The 14,985-nt window shown below is 36.1% G+C and overlaps 1 protein-coding gene across 2 annotated transcripts; it reads right to left on the bottom strand.

Moving 5' to 3' along the window:
* Positions 1–349: 349 nt before the first annotated feature.
* Positions 350–14,966, bottom strand: LOC131784474 (stress-activated protein kinase JNK-like). Of its 2 annotated transcripts, XM_059101286.2 has the most exons (14): positions 13,610–14,966; positions 10,479–10,608; positions 10,000–10,058; positions 9,443–9,551; positions 8,211–8,240; positions 7,920–7,967; positions 7,311–7,500; positions 6,391–6,467; positions 5,701–5,797; positions 4,912–5,036; positions 4,507–4,570; positions 3,883–3,993; positions 2,907–2,982; positions 350–2,037 (listed from the first exon to the last, which is right to left on the bottom strand). In XM_059101286.2, exons 1-14 carry the CDS (start codon positions 13,816–13,818, stop codon positions 2,004–2,006), a joined length of 1,359 nt encoding a protein of 452 aa, XP_058957269.2. In that variant the 5' UTR covers positions 13,819–14,966; the 3' UTR covers positions 350–2,003. The 2 variants fall into 2 exon arrangements, with proteins under 2 accessions (XP_058957269.2, XP_058957270.1); XM_059101287.2 differs by lacking the exon at positions 2,907–2,982 and having other exon boundaries at positions 13,610–14,965.
* Between the last annotated feature and the right edge of the window lie 19 nt (positions 14,967–14,985).

Genomic DNA, 14,985 nt, shown 5'->3' with positions numbered 1-14,985 from the left:
TTTCTTTATCTTCCCTGCCTCTGCATGTTTCAGGTGCTCTCAACATGAGATCTCCTAGGGAAAATTCCGTTCATTTTCCTAAGTGTTCCTCGATGAACTCCTTGTTTGATTCCTTTTGCGTCAATGAGTGAATTCTCTGTGTATGTAAATTCTCTTTCGTCGGTCGCCCTTCTCACGCAGCAATAAGAAAATTCACTCTGGTGCAATTTCAAACCGCAATCCAAAAACTTCGGGGGCTCGTTCGGATAATTCCAGAGCCTTGCGCGTTCATTGCGCTAGACAAGAGTTATGCGGACGCTTTAAGAGCAAGATTGGCATGCACTGGGGAACATAAAACATTTAAACATAATTTTAAGAAATCTGCGCTGTTTATTGACAGAAATTAAACGCCAATTATAACGAAAGAATATCCTTATCTCGCAACCAAAATTAATCTATGCATACAATGTTCATCCTCTGTAAGCTAGGTACATGTAACTTGACTATGTATATAAACGTGTAAAGCTACTATAGGCCCGCAATAAAGCGCATGTGGACTGAGTAGTTTCCAAGTGGCCATCTACACTGAGTTATCCTCTGTATTCTGATAGCGAGGTCACATGATCATCAGAGTTTTAACATCGCACACGACATAAAAGCAAACCGACAGGAAGTTTACCCAACCGCATACGTTTCGCTCCTCGTTTCAACTGACAAACAACCGCCTTCACTATAACCCCTTTTAACCTATCAGTGACTATCGTCTAGTTTCTCCACATATTATCATCCAATGTTTGGATGGAAAGGTTAAGACGCAAGTCCTAACTAATGAGAGAACAAACCTACCATGCCTTTTTCCACCGTTAAATCACACGCCTGTTTCTGGCAACTAAACGTCTCGGTCGTTAGTCCTTCTGCACTTTCCCTCCTGTCCCTCCCCTCCCCTTGAGCTGACCTGGCCACTTGTAGACTACACTGTGTTAACACCTTATTATTTAAAACTACTCCAAACGGAATTCATCTCTAATATGAACAAAAAAAAAACAAACAAACAAACAAACAAAAATAATAATAATAACATGCTCTTTTCTAACTAAAAAAAAAATAATAAATACAACCTAATTTGGCTAACACTTGAAAAAAACAGCTACTGCAATGTGTATCTTGGAAAAAAAATTATCTCAGACTTTTTCAAGCTTTTTTTTTTCATTCGTTCTAGAGGTAAGTTAATCTTACTTTCTTGCAACTCTAAAGTATTTCTCCGCCATAGAGGACTATTCTTAACAGGTTTCCATCAATCTAAAAGCAAAGTGTGTTTGATGACGCAAACACGAATCCAAATGGCACGAAGAAAGTATTTAGTGCAATCTTACACAAATGTCTACTTTTCCATCCTTGCAATCATATTGCTCGATTTTCATTAACAAACCTCCAGACAGAAAGCAACTTAAACGACGATTTGCAATGAACAATGTGAAGCGTTTCGAAAATTACAATTTCAGCTAAAGCACTAAAGGTTTCTTCCATAATGCATGCTAACACAATCAGCTTCTTTCTTTAACTAGGACGAAATAAAGCTATATCTATTAAACTCAAAATTAAGTATTTATGAACCTTTTTTGAATACTAAATTACAAGTACTACCTCAGGATATAACCCATATTTTCTCTTGTATAATATCTTCAGTATTTCTATTTCATTGGTCGCAGGACCTTCCCTCTTCGGTGTAATGATTTCCCATATCAAGAAGTACACAACTCCCTTAACTGACCCTACCCATCGGAATTCACAATCAAACTGGTCCTACCAGTCAAAATAACTGTTATTGATCCACTTAGAATGCGCACGTACAATATTTAAAGTACATGAACATGCACACTTTTTATCAAAATTTTATAGAACTGCACGAATTGTTCATTAATGTTCTAAATTCACGTTGTCGATGGCAACAACGCACCACATCATTCGACGTTTTCTGGCTGTGGTATTACCAGTAAAATATCTAATCCATCCACCAATCAGGATTAGTATTCATCTCCTCTTATCATCTGTCTGATTCTAGAAAAAGAAAAGGCGGCAAAGAGAAAAGGATTAAATTTTCTTAGTTTATAAGAGAACAAATGACGGCCTTGTACACGGTGCGAATTATTACCAAATCACATAGAAACAATATCATTCAGAAGGCTGCACCCTTCACGGCCCATGTTTCTACAAAGTTGTTTCGCGTTTCTTCTTCGTTTCAAATGATCTGGCAATTTATAGCATCATTTTTAGCAACAGTCCTTCAAAACTAATACTAAAGATTAGAAACTTTGGTGCTTCGTCAGTGGGATGTATAACAAGATAATCTGATTTTATTAACTGAGTTGATGATGTAACTTGCCAAAACTGATGTCTTAAGCGTTAGCTCAGAGCGAAAGAAAGTCCCTAAAAACAGCTGCAAGTCATTGTATTAAATAGGAATATTTTTTCCAACTAAGCTATGTGCATACAAATTCCGGTGGTTAGCGGGATGTTTGTTATAAAAAGAAAGTTCATTTCCCTAGGTACGCTGATTGTCCCAGAGCTCTCGTGTCAAAGCATTTGAGGTGACCAAAACGCCAAAGGACAGCCTTGTGTTGTGAAAACAAGGGACACAAACAGATAATGTTGACGCAATTCCAACTAAACCCTATTACATAAACTTAAACATTTCATCTTTAAATTAGCCTTTAGTTACTTCTGGGTCGGAGTTATTCCTAGAGCAGTTATATTTATAAGCGTCTGTTGCGCTGATTTACAGAAAAATTATGGTATTTCTTTTTACTCCTGTTGCTTAGTTTTCCTGACATTTAACACAAGTCATACACTACAAACCGAGTGCCAACGGTACGAGAGTAAGTTTATGTTTATTTGTCATTTCTTACCGCTCATTTTAATTCACTAACCTTGAGCCTAAAGTTCCACCTCCTGTCTGTACCTCTCGTTTTTTACGTTTCACTTTCTTTTTGGAACTTTCTATTCCTAAAATTTACGATTATACATTTTACAGTAAAGCACAATGTACCGTTGCCACTCTTAAAGATTTTGACAGAATGTCACGACAGTTTTGACGGTATTTTTCCCCCAAAAGTGATTAGCAAATGATAGAGCTTTAATGTCAGGCGATTTCTCCATCTCTTTGGCTTTTGATTAGGTTCGTGATATGAAACCCAACGTAATGATGTCAAAACTGCCCAGTAAGAATGACTTGATGTATTTCGTGTCACAGGAATAGAGGAGTTATTAAATAGCCTGGCTTTATGTGACTTTACGGAACTTTGTCAAATTTGTTTCTTACTTCTTTAGCCTCTTCTTACAGAAAAAAATGGTTAAATTTAATCTTAGTTTACCGTTTTTATGAGCTTCATTACTTATAAGCTTATCCATCGTGCGTTACGCTTCAACATAAATAAATTTAGCAGAGCCAGTCTCAAGGAGAGATTTTGGTTTTTAAACTTAAGACTTTTATGATCACAAATGCAGCGCATTTTAATAAAGTGCACTAAAATTATTATTTGCCTCATGTCAAATTGACCAACAAATGAAAATTGTGTTATCCTGAATTATGGACATTATCACACAATTTTTGACCGTTGTCAAAAAAGAGCAAAACGTTCCTTTTGCGTCACTTGTCCAGCAGCATCTAGACACTTTGTTTTCCAGAGTATTAGCATGTTCCTTGCATTAAGACAGTATAACTTAGCGAAATGTAAACGAATGGCGGTATAGCGAAAACGAGGGAGGTTTGGAACGGTTACGACCCGACCCGACCCGACCCGATCCGACCCGACCCGACCCGATCCGACCCAAACCTGACCCGTTTTTTCACTCCTCCGCTACTAAAGCCCTGTTTACTATCGCGCTCAAAGAAGATAACGTTACCTGATGAAATACTAGAACTGGATGATGAAGCGTTGATCTCCCCATTTCCCTCCACAACTGGTGGAGTGTCGTTCGTGTTATTGTAAGAAATTACTTCCTGGTAAATTGTTCCTGCAATCAAACAGATTAAAAGCTTAATTCTCCATACAATAGGAACGCGTTGTCTGGCAAATGTAATAATGAAGATTGTGCAAGAGAGGTTTGACTACAATGAAGCTGTAGATATCGGATTATTTTCAGACAAACATGAAGATAAACACTATATTGTGTCAAAAAACCAGCTGAAAAAACGTTGCAAGTTCAATATCTTAAATATATCACATGTTTTACATGGTGTACTATTAAAAAACTGAGAAAAAAAACATTTACTGATTTACTGAGAGACAAGACAGCCAACTGATATACAGACGGACCGACAGACTGACAGACCGTATGACAAACACACTGATTGGCGTGGACTCGAGTACATTAAACCAAAAGACAGCCAAACAAGTTGGCAGATAACCTAACAGATTTCGACAGGCGAATTTTATCAAAAGAGTTAAATTAAATCATCTTAACAATTCTCGAAGTTTCAAGCGACAGGTTAAAGGTTACCATACCATGACTACGTATTTAACTCACGTTTCCAGTCTTCAACTGTTAGTTCCTTCTCATCCACCGAATGATCATATTTATTGGGTATTGTCTGTTGGAAAATAGGATGACAGTAGGGTAAGTTTCTCAGGAAACTGTGGTGCTACGTGGATGGAAAGTACCACATACCCCGCTTTGTCGGAGCCCTTCGTCTGTTATCCCAGATAAGCCACAACACCTCACCCTTTTAATATTATTAGTTGGGATTTCATTCCTTCAATTAACTTCCAAACATGTCTTTGTTGACTAGTCTTGAAAATTTAGTGTCACATCAAGACAATATCCCCCAATCGATTAATATATTTTATTGATAATGTCCTTCATTCTAACATGATGGTCATCCCAAAAACTGCTTCCTCATAAAACACGATATCTACACTGTTTAGTACTAACCGATTCCACTTCACTTCTCTCGTACCAAACATGAATATAAGGATGGTGCAAGGCTTCGATGACTGATATCCGCTTTGACCTGTCAACTACAAGCATCTTTGACAAAAGATCGCGACATTCATTGGCTGAAATATCAACAGGCCAGAAAACCAAAATCAATGAGTAGAAAACGAGAGGAATCCAATTGGTTTTTCTATCAAGTTTTTCGACAATCCAAATGCGAAACACAGCCTTTTCTGTTAGGCTTTCCTGTTAGAGCACTTTTCAATAAATAATAATAATAATAATAGTAATAGTAATTTTTAAAAAAAATTATTATTTCATTCTAATGATTACATTCAATCGATTATAATCTGTTCCTTCCTAATCCTATCCTTAACTACTTCCCAAGTTCAAGCTAGCTCTAGGGAAATATCATGGAAAATCTTATTTGAAGATAAAAAAAACATCCATCTTATATATTAAAAAATCTAAAAATATTCTCCAAAAAAAAAAATACTATATCATCAGTAAATAGTAATAATAACAAATAGTAATAATAATAATAACTTTAATACTTATAACGCCCATATATTCATTTACATATGCTAATATGCACGCAAACTAAAAGCAACTGAATAAAATTCTGACAAAAAAAGAAAAATAAGTAGTAACATTATATGGTATATCCAATACTATTGATTGAACGCTTCTTGACAAAGGTAATGGTGCTTTAAAACCAAAATAAAAACTGTGGCCAATTAGAAGAAAGGAAATATCATGTTCAATGGAATATTGTTTAGAATTCACCTTTAGTCTTGTTCCCAGGTGGAAACAAATCATCTGGGAAAAGATCATCAAAACTGAATCCTGGCTGCTTAGGACGACTTGAACAGTACATTCTCACCTAACAAAAAAAAAGGTGGAGTCAGAGCTCAATGCACCAGTCTAAGCCCGTTTCTACTGAAACCTAATTAAATGTATAGGCTATGTTATTCAGTTCTAATATGATTCTTCTTGAGGTGTCCTGGTTTTCCTCCCTCACCAGGTTTTGTATCAAAAAGGTTGTGGCTATGAGAAACTATGAATGATATGTAATGACAAACTATTGAACTTAAAAACATTTTATTGGGAAAAAGATGTTTTTTGTCTTGGCACAAGTGTGGGACAAAGAAAAATTCTGAGTCCCCATGAGGAATCGAACCTCAGTCCTATGGATTCCATGCTCAGAAGCTCTACCACTGAGCCACAGAGACTTTATGGTGAGCAAGGTCCTTACAAAGTTCATACATAACACACATCCTGTATACTGCTAGAATCAGCAATGTCGATAGCGTAATGTTTTGTATATAGCATTAGAAAGATAGTAAGTTTTAAGCTTGGTAAGAAATAGAAAATAAGAAATAAAAAAATCTTTGTTTATATCTTTACTGAGCTTAAAACTGACCATCTTTCTAATTCTATATACAAAACAAGTCATTGTTTACTCAGATTTCTTACTGATGGTTGTAGCTGGCTGAGGAAGGACTCTGATGGTGTGCCAAGAAGCTCAGTGACCTTGTTCCACTGATCAATGTCTAAACCAGCTGGTAAAGGAGTCTAACACAATTTATGATGCTAATTTACATAGCACATGTATACTGTAAGTTGTCAACTACTTAAACCAATGGTATGGAATCTAAAAAGTGCTGGGAGGACAGAAAACATTGCAATCTAAATGCATCTCAGATCTCTTGGACTTGAAGCAGGATATGAGGAGATGGGAGGAAATTCAGTATTAATCTACCTGAGGTAGATAGGAAGGTTAAGTCTATGCTCAAGCCAAGAGGTGCACCCAGCCACAGCTTATACAAGTTTCCATAGCACAAAGTGACTAGGAGTGTTGCTTCATCCCCCTGGATGGGATGTTTGTCCCTTGCAAGGTAACCTCCCTGACAATTTCCTAGTACCCATTTTTACTCCTGGGTGGAGAGGGACAGTGAGAGTGATTGGAAAGTAATTTGCCTGAGAACACCCTACCTTAAGAACTACAAAAATATCAAAGTTAAATTCAAAACTAATCTTTACCATGGCCTGAAAACTCAGTTCATTGTACACTTCAAGTAAACACAACCCCAAATGGTATTGTGCCATTGAGGGTAGAAATTTAATGTGCAAAGTTCAAAAGTTCACAATTATTAACTAAACTCTCTTCTAGGGCAAAAATTTCACCCTACTTTAGCTTAAGTTTGTGTACAAAAAAAAATATCTTGGCTTTGAGCCAAATTAAAAAAATATCTTAACGGACCACTGCATCATCTTCCACTTAAAAATTTTACATTTACACTGTAGTACTCAATGTATTCGATGATCCTTCAAAGTGTTGAAAAGATAAAATACTACCCTAGTTACACAAAATATTGTTATCATGAAAAAGATACGATCAGTTCCAGGAAACATAACACTTCCACGGATCATCTCACCCAATATACAGCCAACAGACCACACATCCACATTCTCACTGTAACCCATGCCCAAGATAACTTCTGGAGCCCTGTAGTACCGTGTCACTACATATGGCGTCATCATGAATGCTGCACCAGCAGTACGTGCCAGTCCAAAGTCAAGTATCTGATTAATATTTAAGACATTTAACATTGGGAATTTTTCCATAATATTACAAATTTATGCACATGTACAATAAATTAGGGTAATTTGGTATTTTTTACTGAAATGATAAAATAATCTGGCCACTGTTAAGAGTTTCAAAGCTGACACTTCAATTGTTAGCCCTTCATCATAGCAGATGGCTCTGACAAGGGTATAATGCTGGGAAATGTCAGCTTTAATGACTCTTTACAGTGGCCAATTCACATTACATTATAACTTATCAACTCAGTTGATAATACCAAATTACCCTGTTATACTCTCCCATGGATGTAGTACCACAGTTTCTTTAATAACTCATCACCTTTGTGCAATAGATTAGTTAACTAAAACCATTTCCACCCAGAGGTTATAAACATGCTTTTGCTAGTCATCAACTGTACCTTCAGTGAACAATCTGACTTGACTACAATGTTACTTGGCTTGAGGTCCTGTAAATGTGAGAAGTCTCACTTCAATGTTGATTTTAAAAAGGCATTTATTTATTATCATTCAATTTCAGTTATTATTTACCACAAACAATTTCCTTGCTGTTAATTAGATATCATCATTGATAAAGTCATGGGATTTTTTCAGTGGGCATTGAACATTTGATTAAGTCACTAGGTTTTGCTTCTTTTCTTTTTCTTTTTTTTTTTTTTTTATTAACAGCAACATGCTATCAAAGAACATACCCTGTGAATGATGCCTGCATCATGTAGGTGCTAAAAGAAAAGAAATAAAAGGCACTGTGTGATCACTCTTGAGACTTCAATGTACTTTGTTCACCACAAAACATTTTTCCTTGGGTTTTACCACACAAACATTTAAACAAACTTTGGTGTAGTATGCAAATTCTAAGTAAATATCTCAGTTAGTGATTTTCTTAGTCACTTTATTATAACTAACCCATTCCTCATTACACCTTGAAACTCTAGGAGTGACCAGTATCTAATTTCTCCTCACAGTAACACTGCTGAATAATTCATTGACACATGAGAATGAGAGAAATGATCACCAAGCTGGAAACCTTTGATTGCTGAACAAATTCTCCTTTTCTGTATCAAGGAAAATGTATTGAAAAGAGTATAAAGAATATGGATACTGATCATAGGGTGCAAAAGGGTCCATTGCAATGGCAGCACCTAGGTATTGACAACTTGAGACTCTGACTTGTATGTATGAGTAAGCTAAAAGAGTTTAAAAAAGAGTGACTCAAGTATGTATCAGATACAGAACCACCCGCCACAATAAAGTGCCAAGGAATTGGGGCATGATAAATACTCATCAAAAATATTTCATACTGCCAGGCTTCTAATCAGTAATATGACAAACATTTTACAAAATAATACAGCAAGAACAAGAAAGTATCACACAAGCTACAGGTGAGTGTGACATTGACATCTTTACATCTCCTAAGATCTCTAGCTGTACTGTTTTGTTCTTTTATGATTTGTGTGACATTCTGAACAGGAGAGGAAGGTATTGTTTCAATGGCCACTTTAGTAGGTGGCAAAACTCCAGGAGTAAGCTGTGAAGGGATTTGCAAGGGCCATTACATCATATGATGTTGAAAGCTCATAGACATTTGCACACATATTGTGCTGCTTTCGCTTTAAGACCTCATGGTTTTGAGTAAATGCAAGGTTGCTTGGCAAATGTGTTTTGATCAGATGCATAAGGGATCAAACAACAGGAAAACACAGAACTCAGGATTCATACCAGATTCTTTTGTTTTTCATGAACAAATGAAAATGCAAGTGTTTCTCTTTTGTTTTTGTAAAATTTGGGGTAATTTGAAGGACAAATTAGTGCTTAGCAAGTTCCTGTGAAATAGATGGCAACTTTTTGCTGATATTTGTCAATAACATTTTTAAAAAATAATTGCTGGATAGTAGTGTAGTGTAGTGTAGTATGTGAATCTCACCTTTACGCCACACAGCATCTGGTACATAAGATATGAAAGCCTTTCATGATCCAAATCCATTTGAATGACTTGGACAAGACTGGCATCCATCAATTCTGTCACTAAATATCTGGTGACCAAATTAGAAGAGACAATTTTTCCACAAAAAGTAGCCAGGTATTCTCTATTTAAATTAAAAATTAATTATCATTTCTTCCAGAGCTGAATTTCGATGAAAAATCTTCTTTCCTTCAAGTTACAATTACTCTATTATCATGATTACTATTATGAAATATCACTGTTATAGAAGCAACTAGAATTTGCATTTCTATTTATTGTCAACAACTGTGAAATAATTTTACATCAGTTGTTTATCTTTCTATTGTACTTCTATCCTAATGTTGTGTTTCTACCCAATTAAGTTAGCGTTTTTGCGTGGGGCTATGTAAGAATTATGTAATGCCAGTAGCAACCTATTTCTTGCCAGTATGCACGATGTTTATTAATGACAATTATAATTTCAAGTAGACCAATGTCGTACAGTGCTTGTAATATTTAGAAAAAACATGTTTACTCACAGGTCCTGAAACTCTTCATATGATCTGTCTGGGGTGAAAACATTCAGGAGACCAATTATCTGCCCACAAAAACACACCAACTGATCAGTGAATTGAAGCAGTGAAATGAGCCTGTCACAGTAAAGGCAACAACCCTTCCTTCCTTGTTGGCATGGTGACTGATTTATTAAATCATATTATGTTGTAAGATCAAAGGAAATGTGATACAATTTATTTCAAAAATTGGAAGCCAATGTATTAAAAAATGAAATTATGATTATTAATAGTGGAATAATGACTCCTTTCATCGCTGATTTGACATCTAATACAGCTGCACATTTTACTCACTGCTTGTACTTTCCATGGCCATATGGAGCTCAGAGAAGTATGATGCAACTTGCAAAATATTACATGTTGAACCATCAAATAAGGTGCCAATGTACTAAACTTTGTGTGGCACTGGACTTAAGTTCAAAATGTAAGTTCTTAATCAAACTTACATTCTTGTGGTTGACCATCTTCAACAGTACCAGTTCTCGGAAAGCTCTCTTGGCATGTGTGACATTTTGAAATGGTCGGCTCAGTTTTTTGATAGCAACCTTCTCTCCTGTGGTAGAGTCTAACGCTGAGCTGAAACATATTGAGTAAAAACACATGAAGCACGTCAGGAAGATGTTGCTATGAGATGTGTTGAGCTAAGCACCCCGAAAGAGTTGGCACAGGTTTCTTTAAAACCCTTAAATACATCAGGGAGATAAAGAGGCCAAGCTGTTTGTGTGCAAGTCATATAAAATGCTATAGATTTCAGCCCAAACAAACAGGTTTCACAGAGAATTAAATTAAAGTAGACATGACTATGTTATGTTACAAATCATTTCATTTCTTCTGCAAGACAGTCTCAGGTTTGTATAATGATAAATTTGATGTACATGATTCAAGAACATGAATAATGTTGAATCTTTGAAATATGTAAAACCTGAACTTAGCTTAGAGTTAAATTTTTTCTTCATACTCATAAAAAACCAGGCAAATTCATTGGACATCTGAGGAGTTCACCAGATAAAACCTATATTTGACTAGCCATTATTTCCAGCTCTGTCGAAATGAAAACCTTTATAGTATGGCCACTTCCTTGATATAGTTTCTACTGTCCCTATGTTCACCATATTAAAGGTTTTTCTTGAAATTTTTCATGTGACTAGAGTGAAGAAAAATTTTCTTGCTTGATGTCCATGATGAATACCAGCTGCTTAAAATGTTTCATTTAATCCTTTAACTCATATGATCTGACTGTTAATTCTCCTTTCAAGCTGCTAAACATTTCCTTGTATATAAGTAAGGAGGATTTGGTGTGGCATCAAGATAACAACTTTCTACCTGATGAGTTTAAGTTTTCTCATTACCCTTTTGCAGGATAATGTGTGGATACTATATGGGAAAGTTACATGTTAATCACCTCTGTGAGTTTTAAGGTTAACTAAGAATCTCCACAGGATATTAACACACCAATAATTTTTTTGTCACATTTTAATGTGTATTGCATTATTTGAAAAAGACAATAAAGCCACAAATTTATACGTAGGTTACCCTTGTAAAAAATATTTCCAAAGAACTCATCAGTAATTCTCTTTCCTGTCTGCCATACAGTTCTTTAATTTTAGTTTGGAGACTTTGCTATTGGATCAAACAATAATCCCCTGATTGATCTTTTTCTTTATTCTCATCACTTGTCTGCTTGATATTGTATTTTATCATGTAAACTCATAATGGTGCTATGCAAGGATTTCCAGCCCTTAGAAAAACTGTAACAAAAAAGTGAAAAAATTCAATTATTTTTCAAATGTGTTTTATATTGCCAATCACCTGAAAATTTGCTCAAAACTTACCATCTCTCTTATTTCCTGTCTAAAAACATTACGCTATCAACATTGCTGATCCTAACAGTATGCAGGACACATGTCATATGAACTTCGTAATAGACCTCGCTCACTGCCAAGTCACTATGGCTCAGTGGTAGAACATTGGAGTGCAGAATCCGAAGGTCTGAGATTTGATTCCTCATTGGGACTCGCAATTTTTTCTTTGTCCCACACTCATGACATAATGGAAAAAAAATCTTTCTCCACCTGCAAACACGTCACTTGCTTTTGCACCACTATATCATGTGGATGAATGAATGGCAAAGCCTTCACCATTCTCAGTCCAAGGTCGTTTGTCTAAATTTTCTCCAATTATGGCTGCTAAAACACTGAAAAGTTTATATGCTTATTAACAGTGATGTTCAAAATTTCTTAGAAGGGGAATAAAATCTAAATACGAAAAGAAAAAATGAGAGTTCTGCATTCAGTGGCTTTGGTATAGGCATTTCTTGTGGCTGAGAGTGTAAAATCGACAACTGGAAGTTTTGCCACAGGCCGAGCTTGGGGGTGTACCTGAAAATATTTCTTCTGTGGGTAAGGAAAAACTCAACAACTGAGAATTTTTATAAATTGAAAATTGCGCCCATTAATTGTTTTTAAAAAGATTAAATGCAATTTTTTTTATCTTGAACCCTATTGCCAATGCACTTTCTGACTTTTTTGTGGGGATTATGGATCTTAATTTTTTCCTTCGTTAAGAAAGTTGACTTTTCTTCTCAGTAAAGGGCTGCTGTGTTTATATAATAAACCAGATAATACATGGTTGCTGGTAAATGTGGAATTTCTCTTCTCACATTCAACTCAACATCTCACTTGTCCACCACACTCTGAGAGAAATTCCATATCTATGCATTCTCAAGTATTATTCTCTACAATATTGTGAAAAGAAATTCTATCTTGATCACTAATGGAAGTTTAAGGGATAACTTAGGATCTCACATTAAAATCCAAACTCCGCGAAACACACCAGAGCCGTTCATCATATTTTCGAGTGCATTGCAATATTTGCAAAAGACAACAAAGCCATAAATTTATAAGAAAAGGTTAAGCGTTTCAAAAACAGCGTTAAGTAACTAGATTGGTTAATATGACCTGATAAATTCCAAAACAATACGACAACCAGAACCAGAGTATTCTAAGATTTTTCATATAAAACGAGTGCAATTCTAAAAACTTCGTTACAGTCCTTCACGTAAATTCCTTCTTCGCTCAAAATCATAACCATTCTGCCCTTAACCACAACTCAAGGCTTCAAATGAAAACGATGATTTGGCGAAATCAACGAGATTGTTTAGGATTTCCGGTATAGACAATAAGGGGGAATCTACCCGAGTAGGTCAAGGTTTCGTAAGAGCCGGGTAAATCCCCGAAAGTGCAACGATTTCACATCTACTTTCGAGCACCGGTTTCGATAACACAAATGAAACTTTGGGACCAAATCTTCTACAAAGAAATTGGAAATCGTCACGATCGAAGAAATATTTTACATTCAAGAATAAATTATTAAGACAGTGTCCACAATAAATAACATATCCAATTATCTGCCGGGTTGTTCATGTAAGCTTGTTAAAACCTGCGACCACGAATTCATCTGTCGACCTAAAGTATTTTTAGTACAATAAAAACTGAAAAAATCTAGGAAATGCCTCTTGGAACCTGGATACGTCTCATGGAAGAATAAGGGTCAGATTAGGAATGTTTAGACAACTTACCACACCATTCCTTGCGCTCCAGAACCAATAATCTGAAGATTGCGGTACCGTTTCAACACAGTAAAAACGGTATCACCGACTTGCACGGAATAATACATGTCCGCAGATAGATTAAGAATGTCTCTCAATCCACCATCACTTTTCTCTCCCACGACAACCTTATCTAAAGTTTTCCAAAGTAAAGGAACGACTCCACAACACTTAAACATTAGCGATCATCTGGCGGCCATAATTGAAATGTGGAAGTGAAAATTGAGCATGCGCCAAATAGCATGAGAACGTTTGTTTTCTTGCGAGAACTGGGATCTAGGGTGGGTCTCATAAGATGATTCGAAAGAGGAAATTTTTCCAAACATGCGCTTACTTATCGTTTTTGACTGGAATTCGCTCCATTCAAATCTTTGAATTTCCTTTAAAACAGGAAATTCTGGATTACTTAACACATAGATCAGAAATATCGCAAGGAAGTTGGAGTTTCGAAGGTTTTCCACCAACGAAAGAGGAACAAGTAAAATAGTTGAGACCACCTTGTACGCAGTCTCTCAATTTTTTTTTCCATGATAAAACGGGGGTTTCCATGAGTAACGGTTACCAGCGGTCTAACGCCGCCTATAAGACCTCTTACCAGCAGAAGTTTCAGGCTCGGCAAGGGACAACCTCCACTGGAACATGAACACCAATTGAATAAAATTTAAAATTTCCCCCAGGGTGTTTTTCAAGCAATCAGAACACTTTTGTGGCAATAAATTTTCATTCAGCTACAGGGGGGGATAAATTGTAAATTGCTTGACCATAAAAATAATTTTGGCGAAGTTTAACTCAGAACAGTTGCATGGCCAACGAGAGGGCATAAATCCGTTTATTTTAATACCGTCTAACAAGGATGAATGGGAGCTAGACTTGAAACATGTAAATCAAGAGAAACTTCCCACGAGTGACTCAGTTTCACTTGCTTTCATGCTTCAAAATACTCCCGAATATAAGTCTTGAGTCTGAAATCCTGTATGCAAACTGAAGTTCCATTTTCAAGGCCAACCAGGTTCGGCGAGTATTTACATAGACCAGAATACTGAAAATCGATAACAGCATATTCATTTTACGTCTCAATTGTCTTAGCGGAACATCTTGAGAGTTCGGTAAAGAGATGTGATGTAATTGTGATATCTGTCACGTCGATAGCAAAGCCGGCTTAATTTAGAAATTACTGGACATCTCGAGCTGGAGGTGAGTGACTTACAAATCTTTTTCGCGTTTGCGCTATCTGTTCTGTTCAATAGCTTTTTTTGTTTAGCCACGTCCTCGTTACCGTTGTCGTCGTAGTTTGCTTAAGGTCGGTATTTAATGACCACAAAAACGGACCATTTTGAGAACCCCCC

Source organism: Pocillopora verrucosa, chromosome 5 (genome assembly GCF_036669915.1).
Source record: "Pocillopora verrucosa isolate sample1 chromosome 5, ASM3666991v2, whole genome shotgun sequence".
Classification (NCBI taxonomy): Eukaryota; Metazoa; Cnidaria; class Anthozoa; order Scleractinia; family Pocilloporidae; genus Pocillopora; species Pocillopora verrucosa.
This window is presented reverse-complemented; position numbering and strand designations above follow the sequence as displayed.

Excerpts from the sequence above, each read along its gene's own strand:
- LOC131784474 (XM_059101286.2), bottom strand. The coding sequence starts at position 13,818 with ATGTTTAAGTGTTGTGGAGTCGTTCCTTTACTTTGGAAAACTTTAGAT. Across the intron at positions 10,609-13,609 it reads GGAGCGCAAGGAATGGTGTG|CTCAGCGTTAGACTCTACCA; the intron begins GTAAGTTGTCTA and ends AATATGTTTCAG. Across the intron at positions 7,968-8,210 it reads ATGCAGGCATCATTCACAGG|GACCTCAAGCCAAGTAACAT; the intron begins GTATGTTCTTTG and ends TCACATTTACAG.